At 36.8% G+C, this 16,748-nt stretch overlaps 1 protein-coding gene across 2 annotated transcripts; it reads right to left on the reverse strand.

Annotated features, from left to right (window-relative positions):
* Positions 1-361: 361 nt before the first annotated feature.
* On the reverse strand, positions 362-16,466 carry tmem110l (transmembrane protein 110, like). 2 transcript variants are annotated; one of them, XM_062443313.1, is made up of 8 exons: positions 16,103-16,466; positions 12,260-12,308; positions 11,257-11,352; positions 11,043-11,164; positions 9,922-10,034; positions 7,218-7,301; positions 6,973-7,104; positions 362-3,003 (listed from the first exon to the last, which is right to left on the reverse strand). In XM_062443313.1, the coding sequence occupies exons 1-8, from the start codon at positions 16,290-16,292 to the stop codon at positions 2,875-2,877; spliced, it is 915 nt and encodes a 304-aa protein (XP_062299297.1). In that variant the 5' UTR covers positions 16,293-16,466; the 3' UTR covers positions 362-2,874. The 2 variants fall into 2 exon arrangements, with proteins under 2 accessions (XP_062299297.1, XP_062299296.1); XM_062443312.1 differs by lacking the exon at positions 16,103-16,466 and having other exon boundaries at positions 12,260-13,847.
* Between the last annotated feature and the right edge of the window lie 282 nt (positions 16,467-16,748).

The raw sequence follows: 16,748 nt of genomic DNA on the forward strand, positions 1-16,748 counted from the left end.
AAAGCAGCTCTACTTTTGTACCATTTTGGAGTGTTTTTCTCACACGCCTAATATTTGTACGTCAACATGCCTCGAACGTGTCAACTTCAAGCTCAAGATCACACCTGGTTACCGCGGAGACGAACCCAGTAACTAACTCCTTGTCTCATCGCCAATGACTAGATACACACCTAACATACATCACACACAAATACACACACACGCACACACACAGCTCTATAGTCCTCCCTGTCATCAGCTGGAGGTCACAGGGCTGCTCGCCCCGCCCACACAGGTGTGCTCCGGCCAGGTACTGCTCAGGTTTGTCTGTCATCGTGCTGCCTTGCCCCGGTCGCCGCAGGAATTCACCACCACACAACAGTTCATGTGTCAATCATCTTTATTCATAGTACAGATTAAAGAGATACATTCGGTAAGAAGCACCGTGGCAAATTACAGCCAGTTATTGACACTCGCGTTGTGTCTTTTGATCCACATGTTCATAATTTGGTTTATAAAAAAAACAAAAACACACAAGATACACTTTAATATAAAATAAAACATTATGGACATGTCAACCTGTATTGTTTGACATATGTAAACAGGTGAACAGAAGTGGCTTTTTATGATAAATTGCAGATACAAAAGAAATGATAATAAGAAACGTACATAAATCACCTACTTCACTTCATACTAACTCAAAGCTTATTTACCACCTGTAGTTTGGCAGCGATTGTCTGATTCCAATGTTCTTACCACAGATTTGACCACAATATATAAAGTCAAAATACATATAAAATATTTACAGAATAAATACAAGAAATGTGCCGTAACTTGAAAAAGTTGAATACTCAGCTATCATCCCATTGAGAGCAATACTACCACAGAGAACTGAGGTCACTCTTAGAGAAAAAAAATTAGGGTAAAGTTGGAATATTTTGAGAAAATGTTGGAATATTTTAAGAGAAAAAATTGTAATTAAGTTTAAAATACTTTTTTAAAGACATAAAAAAATGTTCAATCGAAACAGCATTTTGAGAAAAAAAATTGTAAGCAAAATGTGAGTTCTTATTCCAAAAAGTCGATTTAACTATTTATATTTACTATTTTGAGAAATATGCTTATTTGCTTTCTCGCTGATAGTTAGATGGAAAGATTGATACCTTTCTCACACAGGAGAGCAGGATCGAGCTTCTCTTAACGACAATGCAAATCAGTATTTCTCAAAACATCAAAATTATTTCTGAAGCAACACAGGACACCAACACTAGACTATTGTGTTATTTCAGAAAAATTTTGCCTTATTTTGGAGTAAAACATCATGAAATTTGTGTCGTAAAATTATGAGTTTATTTTTCAAAATCTTGTGCTTGAAATATTGTGACTTTTCTCATGATTTCATGGCTTTTTTCCTATAAAATTTGTTTTTAACCTGTAATACAACTTTTCACAAATTTAGGAGTTTTTAGTTTTTATTCTAACAATATATTATTTTCCTCTCCAACAGTGGACTCATTGACTGTATATAAATATGGAAGACACGTCTCCACTTCCTGAACTTCATGTTAAAGTGAAGTCAAAATATCTCCTTTCCGGGAGCTGCCATCTTGCTTGTGTGACGTCATTTGGAGCCAGAGTCTGTTAGGCGTTAGGCGGCAGTATGATGGCCCACAGAGGTTTGAATCATGACGTCACATCCACCTTTTATATTGCTAAATAACTAACTAAAAACAAACTTATCCAATAAAATTAACACTTGGACGAACATCAACGTGATAAGAACCTAAAACGACAGAAACCATGTTTGGGAAAAATGTTATTATAAGACTTATTACCTATACTGCAGCCAGCCACCAGGGGGCGATTGAAACGTTCTGGCTTCACTTTTGGAGTGGTGTCATGACGTTCCTCTTTATATACAGTCGATTAGTGTCACTTGATAGTCCATCATATACAACTAAAACTCAAAATCATTGCAGAAACATAGTGTAACCTGGTCCTTTCCAACCATGACATGAACCATGAAACAACAGACATATCATCTCGTTAAAAGCAGCCTGAAACTTTTCCATATAACCAATGACATTATCAACATTTTTGGTCCATTGTGACTGCTGGCCTTACAACATGCAGCAGCAGCCAAAAAAAACAACAACAAAAAACATACATGTGAATGTTTTTTTTTTTTTAAATCATAAGACCATTAACCATCCTGCAAACTTAAAAGCAAGCAGCCAGAGGGAGAGCGTGCAGGAATGACTGTAATTACACCTTAATTAAAAAGGTGGATTTCAAGTGATTATATTTGAGCAATTATATATATACTTTTACTCCTCTTTGGAATACGATACACCATAAATGACTCCGTTTATAGATGAAATCATCCCCAAAAATCCCCTAGTATGAAGGAGAGACAGATTTATTCCAGTATTTTGTCAGCACCACCTTTACACTTTGAAGTGCAAAAGCTGCGCTCCCTAATAATCTCTTTTCACACATGTTCAGTCTGGGCTGCCGTGATGTTACCTTGCAGCAAACAGAGGCAGCAAGGTGAGAGGATATAGAGCTTGAAGATGATTATGATTTACATGCATACGCTGTTGTCCTATCAAAAGATTAAAGCTCAGGTTGTAACTATTCACACCTTCAGTGCAGAGGAAGGCAGCTGCGGTTGTAGTGTGTTCACATTCACAGGTTGTATATTTATACCTTCACTTTGCAAGAGAGCTGATATTTAGACCTTTAAATCTGAGGAGATAAGGACGCAAGGTGTTTGTTGTGTGTTTGCTCATAGTGTATTTAGGCTCTTAAAGAGTGTTTTGAGTGTGTATGTGTTTGTGTATGTGTGTGTGTGATGGTAGTGGATGGACAAGTAGGAGGTCACATCACCTGGGTTTACACCACCACCCAGCTAGGTCTCACTGGTCCCCCTGAATACTGCACATAAGGGACTGGTCCAGCATCACCAGGCTCCTCTTCCCCTTCTGAAGCCTCCTCGGTGTCCGTCTCGACAGTCAGCAAGACCTGAGAGAAGATAGAAGATGACTTGGATGAATACATGACACAATGCACACACAACACGTAAGTTGTTGCATGTTTGAATGCTGCATCTATGATGTAAAGCTGGAAAACGTCCCAGTTCCCACATTTAATCACTGCTTTGAAGAGATTCTCCAGCAACAGCAGGAATTCAAATCCCAAAGGAGCAGAATTCCTCAAGTAAATTTACAACATTACAAACTTCCATATGCTGCTCGCTGTTAAGAGTAAAGCTGGGGAAGCTGATATAAAGACCAACACTGATCCACATGGTGACAGGAGTGGAAGATGTATGAATCAGATACTTGATAAAAACATGAACATTTGTTATAAATATCAGGGCCGATTTCAAAATTCTTCCCTGTATATGAAATATATTCAACATAAAACTCTGAGGTGACATCCAACTTTTAGTGCATTTCTAAAAACATCTGTGATGATGAAGCAATCTGGTTTTCCTATTTTGATATTGACATTAACATATTCTAAAAATCTAGCTATGATTTAAATCTGTCAATATTTAACCAATGAGTGAGCACACAAGACTAAGGATCTGAGCCACAATTCAATGCAAACTTTCAGGTTTTTACATTTAATGCTGCAGAATGGACACAGTTTGTTCTTCATGTGTACTGACAGTAAATGATCAGCTCCGGATATAAACCACATTATCTGGACTGGAGAGATTTCTTTTACATTTTCAGCCCTGTAGATATCGGATGATAGTCATGTCATACAAGAATCGGATCATTTCCACCACAACCTGCATGTCAGAGCCATCAGCACCAAACACAACAACATCATTGTGACTATCTTTTGACCACCGCCCCCACTGCGACCTCATCCAAGTCAATGCCCCTCTATCTGTTGCCCTCCTCCACTCCACTTTGCTTTGCTTTCCATAGCATCAGCTCGTGGAAATAACTCCTAAATGTCACTTTTATTCCCGGGAAGAAGGGTTGATTTATGACTGCCTGGCAGATGATCAGGGGAAAGAAAAGAGGAGGCGGGGGAGAGAGGAGGAGGGATAAACACTCTTATCCAACTGCACACGAGCGTCACGCACCCAAATAGTCACTCATTCTGAAGTCTGTGAGTTCAATCTTTCCTGAGAGGAGAAATGAAAAGAAACGACATGGGCTGCTGTGTTGTGTGGAGGAGGACGAGGCGGGTGTTGAAGTGATTCCCTCAACACAACAACGGTCCCCTTACAGTTTGATTTGTCGAGATAAACCAGCACTCAAACCAAAACCACACAGTAGCCGATTCATCCTATTGGTTGATTTCTCTATGAGACTCAAAACCTCATCAAAGGATAATAATAATAATAATAATAATAATAATAATAATAACTTCAATTTATATAGCGCCTTTCACGATACCCAAGGTCGCTTACCCAAGGATGCAACTAATGACTATTTTCATCATCAATCAGTCTTCAAATCTTTCCTTGATTGATCATTTAGTTCACAAAATAACAAAAAACATGCAAACAATTTGACGTCTAACTTTACAAATGAAGTGTTTAGAGCAGGTTGAAGCTCCAGTTTTTGTCTTTCAGGCAGCGTTTTCACACACGTTCACTTCAAATTTTGTAACTTTGACCATCTTTAACGTAGATATCCAACATTATAGGATAGAAAATCAAAAAATGCATGACTTTAAGTGGTGCTCATGAGCTCATTAATGACCCAATTCTTACTGCGTGACGACTTTTGACATGACACAGAAAGCAAATCATGCAAAATTGGCGGAGAAATAGAAAAGTTTGTCAATTCTTTAAAAGTGTTGACATTGTGATGTAATGCCCATTCAAACTTTATTAAAGATCCCCTTCAGACATGTATAAAGACATATAAATACTGTGCTTGGAATAATAATGTGTGTCTAATAGAGGTGATTTGCCGGTACTGACGATAACTGTGATACTTAAAAGATGAAAGATTGATATCATGTACATGTGGTTTATGTTATTGCGTAAATAATCCGACACCTTAAAATCATTTCTGTGTCTTTCCGTTCTCACTTAGTGTCTTAGTCACACACACCTTGTGGATCTTTTGTTTAAGAGGTCATCTGGTTGACTTTTCATTATCCATTAAGTGTAATTGTCCTTTTTGTACTCTTCTGTACAGTCATGGTTAAAGAGTGTGTTTTGAGCATAATTCACTTGCCAAAAAAAGAGACATAACACACAATAAAGAAAGTTAAAGATGATTTGACTGATAGCATTTTGGTTTTCAAATTTTCTAAACATATTGCGATGATATCGTTATCGTGAGTTTGTTTGGCTGTGATAATTATGTAGTGAAAATCAGCCCTTATGTCTAAAATGTCCTCGTTAAAATCCTGAAAATGGCACATCCATATTCAAAATTCAAAATCTGAGGTTATTATTGTTTTGGTTATTATTATTATTTATGGTTAAGGTTAGTATGCAATACATGCACTAAAAAGCAAGCATTTTGTAAACTGTATTTTTGCATTTGGATGTCAATTTTTTTTTTAAATTAATATATAAATTACAGGCAAAACCTCCAAGGAGAGTGTGTATTTTGAGAGCAGCGGGCCCTCGGAGGTGGGCTTTTGTTTTCGGGATAACAGGACATCGGACTAATGGGATTTCGGTCCAATGGGAAGTTTTTCAAACTATTGGGGTTTTGGAATAATGGGACGTTGAACCAATGGCATGGCACCATTTCACCAAGGGTCTGTTCTTGGTCTTTAATAACCTCTTGTGGTTTTGATTTTAATTGCTGAGCTTTTGGTATATACTTTAACTGTATAGAAATAAAACCAAAACTCTGTACATGAATATGTATTTAATCTTTTTTGTTTTGCTTGAACTAACCCTCGTTTGATAACATGAACTAACTTTTTCTGCAACGCCTAACATGTGTTAAAACAAGCAACTGAGCAAAGCTGATGTCCAAATAAAGGAGGAGGACAGTCTGACTCAGTGTTTCTTGGAGTGAACTCATCTGGGTTTGTTCCCCATTAGATGGAATGCAGACGGAGGAGATCTGCATGGTATGTTGGTGGTGTCTGTGTTCTCATCCCCCAAAACAACAGGTGCAGTTGACACACAGCGTGACGGCGTAGATACCATCAACCATCAGCCCCCAGTTTCACACACATTAAAGCAACAACATTAAACTGTCACATTCTTGTTTATATCAGTTTGGGTAACACTGCATGGATGTGTCATGGGAACTAGCCTTTTATTTTTTCCTTCTTTTTTAAAATAAAAATAGCAAAGTCTTTCATAATATCAAAAATAATCCTTTTACAGGCCGATGAATCACGTACAAAGCAGACGGGTCAATCTGAAGCGGTCTGACAAGTGAGGATTTGACTTGTTTTTTACAGTTTTGAGCATACAAATCATTCAATAATTATCTAAGCTGTTCTTTTAATGTCCTTTATATGTTCTTATATGACTGCCATAAGGCTCTGTTTATATAATACACAGCAGCTCAGGTTGTAACAGATGCTAAGAGACTTTATAAAGTTTAGAATTGAATTGAAGTGACATTTGTGAACATGTAAACACCTAATCTACATTTATTTATTCTAAAACTAAAGTTAATTGAAGGAAAACCTGTAAAATAGAACAGAAATGCTTCCTTTATTACTGTAGTTGATACATTTGAATCTTAAAAATCTTAAATTTAGTAATTTATTTGAAGTTTACTAGAGCTTGAAGTTCTTCTGTCAGTCTTTCACTGCATGTGTTGTTTTGGCCCAGAGTTATAACATGATGCTCTTTTTGTATCGTTTTATCCCAATTACAGATTTAATAAATTTAAACGGATATTATTTCCAGATTGAAGCAGCTGCTGATTTGATGGAACCAGTCAGTATAAACAATAACCAGCTGTTGTTAACCAGAGCTCAATTTTTGTCCGTTTTGTTGCTGAACTCATCTAGTATTAACGCCACTTATATTCTCACCCGTGACTCTTCATCGGTGGCCCAGGGCGGTGAGTCGGCCTTCTTCACAGAGCTGTCACAAGAATCATCCAGGCTCTTCATCGTCTTGTACTTCCTCATCATCAAGCTGTCGATCACCCAGAACATGATGGACTACAGGAGGCGCCAGAGAGAAAGACAGGGGTTACTTCTGCTGCTTTTACTACTTTTTTTTTTTTTTTTTTTAAATTAAGATTTAACAACTTCATTATAAAAGTGACACTTACGTTGACTATGAATGGGACAATGAGCATGACTATCACCAGCTCCAGCTGAGGGTTAGCGATGTAGCTCAGCAACACTTCCTGCAACTGGAGCAGAAGAGAGAAGTTTAACATGCTGACATCAGGCCCAAATATTAACTATACAAGCATGCATGGTACTGTTATCACAACTGCTTTTATTCTGCACTTTAAGCATGAGATTCTGAGTGTATGAGCATTGATAAAAATCCTGGGAAAGCAACGAATTTGTGGACTTTAGGGGAGAAAAATATAGTGAATATAAGTATATCAACAAGAGAATAGTTGTATTAAGGCTTTTAAACATTCAGGACATGACAAATAAACATGAAAATGCAAAATACTCGTCTGCATCTATTTCGTATCAAAACTATTCACACCAGCAGTGATGCAAACTTGCAACAGCTCATTTTGCTGTCAGTCAGTCTGGTGAAGATGAAGTTCGTCCTCTCAGCTCTGCAGCAGCTGAAGATGACAGACAGCTGCTCCTGTGGACGGACATGCTCAACATGGGGCGGCATGGATTGAATAAAAAACATAATGCTCTGCTCTTCTTTTGTTGAAGAGGAGGAGAAGGAGGACAAGATGATGATGATGATGATGAGCTCTGACCTGCGTTAAGCTGAGGGGAAGAGCGGCCGGATAAACTTCAACTTCACCAGCTTGACTGACAGCAGCAATTTACTGAACCAAAATAGTTCTTATGTCAGCTCCATGGGAAGAAAATGACAGTGGTTGTATTTATAAGTACATGATAATGATGCATATGGTGATCCATGAAAGCAAGAAGAAAGTCAGCACACTGCAGCTCCCAATGCAGATACATTTAATAGGACGTTTCAACCTTACTGCTCTTCTTCAGACTCAAGTACTGTCTGATATCATATTCATTTTGCAGTGTGCAGACTTTATTCTTGCGTTCACAAATGTTGTTATTTGGTCCAGCACCTGCTTTCCAACTCCAGATGTCTAGCACACAATTTTTTCATATGGTGATACATGACACATGAATCGATATATTGTAGATACTTTTAATAAGTTCAAAACACATGCAGGCTATTTGAGTCTCATCTCAACACCCAACATGGGTCTTTGAAATGAACAGCTGTCTGTGCAGATGAGGCTTTGTGATTGGTTGATGCTTTTATTCACAGCGCAAAACCTCAGAAAAATCAACCTCAGTCTGAAAAAAATTTAAATTTTTTGGTATCAGCTTCTCAAATGTCAGAATTTGAGGCTTTTCTTTGTCATAGATGACAGCAAACTGATTATCTTTGAGTTTTAGACATTTCTTTTTATAATTTACTGGCAATTAATGATTCAATAATGAAAATAATTATAAGATTGATGTCTTAAAAAAAAAATTAAATTTCAAATATTGAGCATCAAATAGTCGCTTTTTTTTTTTTACACATCTCTTAAATAATAGCATGACACCAACACCCTGAGTGTAATAGTATTAAATCCTTACAGAATGGGACGTGACTGAACAAAAATATGAATGAAAAAGTAAGCAGAGAGAAACAAACACAGGTGCTTATGTTTACTGAGCCTTTTCTTTTGTTATAGAGCACATAAATAAAGGAAGCAGAGTCTCTAAACAGCACAGAGAGCTTCACAAAAAAACAAACATAAAGCTCTAATGTATCCAGACATCAACAAATAAACCGCCTTTTTATTTCTTAGAGGGTCATTTGTCACTATGAGAAGGGCTAATTGATGAATGAATGAATGTCATGGAAACAAACTGGCCCTCAAATACATAAACATTGCCTCTATGTTTTCATTAGAGAACACAAAGATAGTCATTTTTCTTCTAATGCTTGTTGTCCAGTTGTTTATTCTCTCTCAGGACTCTTGATGTTGTCTGGGAAATTGAGTTGAAATCTGCTGTTATTTTCATATATTCTGGTTGACCTCGCCAAGATCACTTTTGGATTAAAAAAAATGTTGTTTTAAGAATAAAATGACTGAAAACTTTAAATTTAGATATGGTTACTTGCACAATATTGACAAACATTATTATAGTAAGTCAAGTCAAATGTACATTTTGTATTTCTGTTGGTTTTATCTCATTTGAAATGAGATTTGCATAATTTTTTAACCAAAAGTAAGACTGAATGCTCCTGAAAATATCAAATGGTGTAACCACAAAAAAATGATAAATATTAAATATTTTATCCACCTACAGTGTATTTAAGTGGACTTATACTAATAATTACTGTAAATGTTTCCTGATTGACATGATTCTCCAGATTAAATGTAATATTTAGAACAATTGTATTCCATTACCTTTATTTAATATAAAAAGTTATAATGTAAGATCATGCCAAACTAGTTGATATGGTGTTTAATTGAGAATTTAGTGTTTTTAAGCAAGTTGAATTATTAGGTACAAAGTTTTTATGGTTACACCACTTAGACATTTTTACCATAATCCTCTAATATATTCTCTCAAAATGGATTAAAAGCAGAAATTTGATGCCGAGTCCACCAAAAAAAAATGTGTGCAGGTTATTCATATGTTTACTTTCACTTTTTAACCCCTTTAATTTGACTAAACCACATGGACACAAAAAAACACCATTGAACCATTAACTATTTCCTCCAAAATGTTTGCCTCATCAAACTATGACAAATCTACAAGGAAGAACATGAATGCGCTACAATTTTGTGACTATTTTCTTACTTTGGACCATCCGGGGACGAGCAGCACCAGGCTGATCACACCTTTCTCCAGCACCATGATGAGCAGGTAAATGCCACACTGACCCAGCCACGCTGCCGCCTGAGGAGGGTCACCTGGAGGGGACGAGAAGAGGCCGAAAACATCAATGAAATGGTCATGTCATACAAATAGATGATGATAACAAATATTTAGAGCTTGGACATACTCTGTATTTAAGTGTTCGTTAAATATTAGATTCATTTTTTTTTTACTATTTTTAAACGTTTAATCTATTTATCTTTATATATGTACAACGCAGTGTTTCCATTTTTTGGTCATTGAGCAAAAAAGAAACCATAATTTCAGATTTTTAAGACTTTTCTTATATTATATACCTTCTATATGTAAAAAAAATAATAATAATAATAATTCAAATGTTGCATGAAACGATGATATAATTTGATTTTAACTCTGCAGGTTTTACCATTATTTTGAAATTAGCTCCTTTTTTACAGCAACTTTTGCAAAATGTCAGACACTGTTCCTCTGCTTGTGTCGGACACTCTGTATTTATAGTCTTTCCTCTGCTGGTCTGAGGCTTTCCAGAAGGTTTGTTGCAGGTGTCTGATCACAGCAGACACAAAGGAGGACAAGTCTGTCATTAGGACAGGAAGAGGAAGGAGATCGTCAACCAAACAGACAAACTATTAATACAATAAGTGTTTAGTATTTCTGTTACACTCTCCGCCGGCTTTATTTGTTTGTAGGCAAACAAACAAAGCCGGCAAATCAAATTATAAACCTGACGCTGACCCTCAGAGAGAAGTCATCTACAGCTCAGCCTTGTAATGTCGCTTCAGTGAAAATTTCCATTACAGACGAAGAACGCGAAAGGAGAGAAAAGAAAAAAAAAAGAAGTGCAGAGTGAGTTAGTGAGTGTAATAATTGGCGAGGAGTTAATCCCTCTGTAAAGCCACTGGGAAATGTTTTCCAGATTCAGCTGCAGCTGGAGATGCTGGCGCACCTCCCTGTCTGCCTCCAGCGAGCCTACAGCGCCCTCTTCTGGATGAAGCTGTAACTGCATCTTACAGTGATTTCAAAAAGGGAAAAGAGCTTTTTTTTCCTCCCCTTTTTTAACTCACCATATTCTCCAAATGTGAGCAGCGTCCATTCTTTGTACTCCACCAGCTTGGACACCAACTTGACAGCAAGCCAGATGACCAGCATCCCCAACATGGCGTCCAGCAGGAAGTTCATCAGATATCTTTTGGGCAAAACAGAAAAATTTTGTTATGAGTGACAGATCCTTGAATCTTGTTTTATTATAACTTAAATAACCTAAACACTGTAACTCACAGGGAGCATGGATCCTCTTCGGTGAGAGTGGACAGGAAGACATTGGCAAAGTGGATGAAAAGAGCACCGATGGCCTGTTTGGACGTGTCGAAAAACCTGGAAAAAAGAAACACACTTGACTTCTTTATTCTATTCTGCTGCATTATTTTGTCTGTATCAAGTAGAGACCAATATTTGAAACTAATTTGATAAATAATTATGCTTCTTTATGGAAATATGAAGACTTTGTAGATTTGATGAATATATTATCCATTAATTGTCTGATTATTCATTAAACGATAGGCCGTCTTCGTCTATAAAATATCAGAAAATGGCGAAAAATGTCAAAGATTGTTTCTATGAATCTTATCAAGTGGGTTTTGTTTTCCATATTATATTTTCATTTTATGACTATAAATGTTTGTATCTGTATCAAGAGAAGAGCTAAAAACTTGACAACAGACCAATAATTGAAACTAATTTACTAATTAATTATGTTTATGTATGGACATCTGAAGCTTTTTGTACATTTGATGAATAGATTGTGTTTTATTTTCCATCTTATATTAGATAGTCTTTTTCTTACATGTTTTTATGTTCTTTTTATGTCTTTATATCACTTGGTGCATATAATTCCTTTTGTTGTAAAGCACTTTGAGCTGCATTGCTTGTATGAAAGCTGCTTTACAAATACAGTTATTATTATTAACCAGTGGCTCCAAAAGCCTACTAATAATATACAATCTAAAATGTCTTGTTTTGTCCTCAAACAACAGTCCACAACCTAAAGATATTCACATTACTGTCACAGAACACTAAAGACACAAGAAAATATTCATATTTGAGAAGCTTGAACCAGACATTTTCATTTTTAATTAACTAATCAAAATAGTTGCCACTTAATTCGTCTAATTCTTGCAGCTGTAATATCATTTTTCTTTTCATGGACTTTATTCATCTGTGAAAGTGTGTAAAGTGTAGAAAGAGACAACAAGAAGAGAAGTAAAGTAGAAAACTTTCTGACCAGATCCTCCACGGTCGTCTGACCCCTACAGGCTCTCGAAACCTCTTCACTGCAAATAAATAAACAAAACAAAAAATCCACCAATTAATCAATAAGTAGACTTTTGTGTTTATCCTGCAAAATACCAAAACACGTAAACACAGTTTCTTTGCAGTTCGCATGACCTCCGCCGTGAGCCTTGTCTCTCCTCGCCTCTCCTCTCCTTGTCTCTCCTCTCCTCGTCTCTCCTCTCCTCGTCTCATCTCTCCTCGTCTCATCTCTCCTCTTCCTCACCTCTCCTCACCTCTCTTTCCTCTCTTCTCCCCTCCCTTCCTTCTCTCTCCTCTCACCTCTCCCCTCTTCTCCTCTCCTCTCCTCTCCTCTCCTCTCCTCTCCTCTCCTCTCCTCTCTGCAGGCCCTGCAGCTCAGATGGGCAGCGAGGAGAGATGAAACGCAGACGTGTCGTTCTTGTTTTTGCGCCGCCACAACACTTCATTCCTCCTCGCCGGGCTGCTCGGGGTGAAACAGACGCCCACTGTTCCTCTATCTCACCATCTCACAAGGTCAGGGAATGTGACTCTGCATGTAAAAACAGGATCGAGGCTTCCTGGCAGACATCAGTAAACTCTTTTCATTCTTTTTTTCCCCCCCACGAACTTCATTTATAAATACATTGAGTGTTGAAAATAAAGTTTTAATTAAAGCTGAGATACTTGAAATGATGCAATAGGTCAACAACTACATGAGGAGGCTTTTATCCTTCTTTTTTTTTAGTATTCATACATTCATTTTTTTCCCCTGCAAAACTTTTCAAGCTACTGGAAGTATCAGATTGCTTACATATGTAGATTTTACAAAACTTAACACATTGTGAGGGCTAATTATTATATCTGAAGCATGTTAAAATTCCCTGGAGGTAATCTGGAAAAACAAGTATTGCACAAATCGGACGTCAGAGATAGTTTCTCAACATTTGCTCTCAAAGTTCGTTCAGCCTTTTTCTGTTAAAAAAATACTCAAGTTGGACTGTTTTTAAATGTAAATCTTTGCATTTTCGATTTTTCCAGCCTCTATCTGGCTTACATGAGTGCAGACATGATGACGAGTCAATGGAGGAAACTCCCAAAAATAGCTTTGAGGAAGAGAAGTCTAAACACAGATCAGGCAGAAGGGGATGCATGGCGCAGGCTCGGATGTGACCTGGCAAACTGCCACTGTGATCGTAGCTGCTGGGCTCTAATGCAGTGTAAATATTAACAGACACATATGCTTTTTGACCAGGAATGACACTTGCAAGCACACTGAGAACAAGGATGGGGGGGGGGGGTAGAGGAGGACGGGTATTGATTTCTCTACTACTAAATAACAGAGTGGAGGTTACAGCTCATTGATCTCACTCACCCTGAAGGGCTGGCCTAATTCTGCAACGCTTCCCTGCTCTGAGGCTTCAGATGCACTGAACCCGGCGGCTTGATTAGCAGATGAAATCATTTTGACTGCAGTGACCTTTTAAAATTATTCACTGATTATTATATCATATGCCAACACACTCATGGATACAATGAAGTATGTACATGCATTTGTATTTATGTAATTTCCTCCCGAATTTACCTCGCATTAAAAAGGTAAATTGACAAAATAAGCACTTTTACAGGCTCTGAATCAGAGAAAAGGGCAGATGTAAGCTTCCACTTTGCATATATTTGCAGTAATAAGCATAATATTTAATCTACTGAGAGCCAAGACACCTGGCTTTTAGGTAAAGTCAATGTTAACATGGAATATTAAATTAGATTGAGTGGAAAATAACTATAACTATAGCTTCAATTTACTCCAGAAGTCATAAAGGAATTATTGGACATATGAGGTTGAATTTGTGTTGCTCAAGCTTTTAAAAAACAAACCATACAAAGTTTCTAAATGGCTTAAAGTTTCTAGGTTTAAAGTTTTCAGTGTTCCTGCTTGACCCACCTTTCAGCTGCAAGCACTGCAGAAAGTATTAAACTTTGCCTGCAGGGCCAAATCTGGTGAGATGCCCGACATTCTCCAAGTCAGCTGCCAGAATCACAAGTTATTTAGCAATCAATAGGCATTGTTCCAGTTATGAAAATCCTCACTGTGACTGCCAGGGAGCATCTTTTTTGCTGTCTTAAAAAACACTGGAAGTACATGAAGTCCTGAAATTATATTACAATTACAACTGTCTTGCTTTGAGAAATACTGGTTATAATTTAAATAAATCAGACAGGCAATCTGAGAAGTTCAAGTTTCTTTAAATAAAGTACGAGTTGTTATGTTTTGTGTTTTCTGCATTATAAGTTATCAAATTCACAGAGGATGTCACATGTTCAACATATATTTCATAAAATATTTGAACATTACCATAATAATAAAGTATTATATATTATACAGATTATATACTGTTGTAAATATACTGTTAGTAGGTTTTCTGGTTGTTATTGACAACAACAATGAAACCCTGAACTCAAAGCCCCAAATTACACTATATGGACATACTGTGGTGAAACTCTAACAATGTATGATGTTGATGTGCTCTCGGGCTCACATACTGGTGTGGTATCATATGTCCTGATTATTTATGGAGAAATTGGATGTTAATGGGAAATTTGGTGTATTAATATGCCACCAACAGCATTCATTCAAATCTGTGCTTAAAATTGGTTCATATTGATTGCAATTGCTTAAAGCAGTCTAGTCTAGTTTTGTGTATGTCTTGGGATCACAATCAAAGAAAAGGCTAATGTTTAGTTAAAATAAGTGATTTTTACTGCATTTAATATGCACTGAAGTTACTGAAGAGTCTTCAATGCTTGTTTAATGTTTTAAGTTGTGTTCTATTATGTATTTTCCCAACAAACAAGAATATATTAAACAATATTTTTGACCTGTTGGGTTGACTAATGATTCTTTCACAAAACATTTGCACAGCCAGATTTTTTTTAATACTCATCAGTAATGTGGATATAATGACTAAGTGGGTAAATATAAATAATAGAACAGATATCAGTCTGGGAAGATCAGGAAATTACGTCACTTTAATGTAATGCAGCCTTTAAAACCCTGAAAAAACAACACTTATGCCATATCATGATCTTGCTGTCAAAATAAGTGATTTTTATAGAACATAGTGTAATATGCACCCAAGTTAATGGAGAGTCCTACATACTCATGTAATGTTTAAATTGTGTTCAATATGTATTTTTTTCTGACAAGCAGGAATATAGGTAGGAAACTATGGCTGGGTAATATGGACAAAATCAAATATCACAACATTTTTGACTAAATACCTCAATATCAATATTGTAGGGATGACTAACGATGCTTTCACAAAATATTTACACACCCAGTAATGTGGATATAAAGACTAAGTGGATGAATGTAAATAATAGAACAGCACTTATGCAACATCCATAATCTATGACAATATTTAGTCTCATGTCACGATATCAATATAATATCGACATATCGCCCAGCCCTGTATGTATGGGGATCATAATCAAAGAAAAGGCTAAAATTGACCAAAATTAGGCTTTTTTATAGCACATAATATGCGCCGAAGTTTATGGAGAGTCCCAAATAGTCATTTAATGCTTTAAAAAGGGTTATAATCAGTATGCATTTTCTCCTACAAGCAATAATACATTCAATTAGCAGATATTTCAATGCACTTTGGTGTAAAACCAATGAGACACAAACATCAACAAAACGCCACGTGGACAAACCAAGCCCTTTAAAGCGGTTTCCTCCATTTAAGATCCCAGTTTCCTTTACCACATTAAACCCAATAAGGTGATTATATTAAAGATGGATGGATTTAGAGACGTGATGGATTCAGATACTCACACATGAGCGTGCTGAAGGCGATGATGGCCAGCAGACCTTGGATCAAGACGCCAAACCTGTCAGTCAAAGCTCCGTTATCACAGCCGTGAGGATTGGCTTTGTTAATGTCTGACATGTTGGTCACTTCAAAAACACCATTATCCAAAAACCTTTTCACCAAGATAACCCCGCTGTATCCGTACATGTCCATTTTGATAAGGCTTAAAAAAGACAAAAGGTTGCACTTTCTTCCACGTTGGGCGTTTTTTAAAGACCCCAAACAGCTGATTTTACTTTCCTAAAGTTTTTTTTCAGTGTTTAAAAAGCCTGGTATTACACCTCATGATGCAAAACCAAAACAAGGCGATCGAGTATCTGACTCACATCCATGTTTATCTCAAGAAAAACACTATTTTTTTTTATTTTCCTAGGATGGCAAAGTCACTACCCGCCTAACTCTGCCTCTGATTGGCTTATTGTCGCAGCCTGACCAATCCGATCCAAGAAGGCAACGAGTGTAACCAATCAGAGGCAGAGGAGGGCGAGTTATGACTTCGCCATCCTAGGAAAACAAATTTGTCAAGGAGAACAGTGCTGTCAAGTATCATTAACAGTTAGTCTAACTTCCGGGGGAAATATTTAGAAATAAAAAAGGAATAAATCGTTT

The sequence above is a fragment of the Scomber scombrus genome, chromosome 22 (genome assembly GCF_963691925.1).
Source record: "Scomber scombrus chromosome 22, fScoSco1.1, whole genome shotgun sequence".
NCBI classification, from domain to species: domain Eukaryota; kingdom Metazoa; phylum Chordata; class Actinopteri; order Scombriformes; family Scombridae; genus Scomber; species Scomber scombrus.

Bases quoted from the DNA above. Each gene is read 5' to 3' on its own strand.
- tmem110l (XM_062443312.1), bottom strand. From the start codon at position 12,516: ATGAGACGAGGAGAGATGAGACGAGGAGAGGAGAGACGAGGAGAGGAG. The intron at 11,165-11,256 runs GTGAGTTACAGT...TTTGCCCAAAAG, and splicing joins GAAGAGGATCCATGCTCCCT to ATATCTGATGAACTTCCTGC. The intron at 7,302-9,921 runs GTAAGAAAATAG...CTTCTGCTCCAG, and splicing joins TCGTCCCCGGATGGTCCAAA to TTGCAGGAAGTGTTGCTGAG.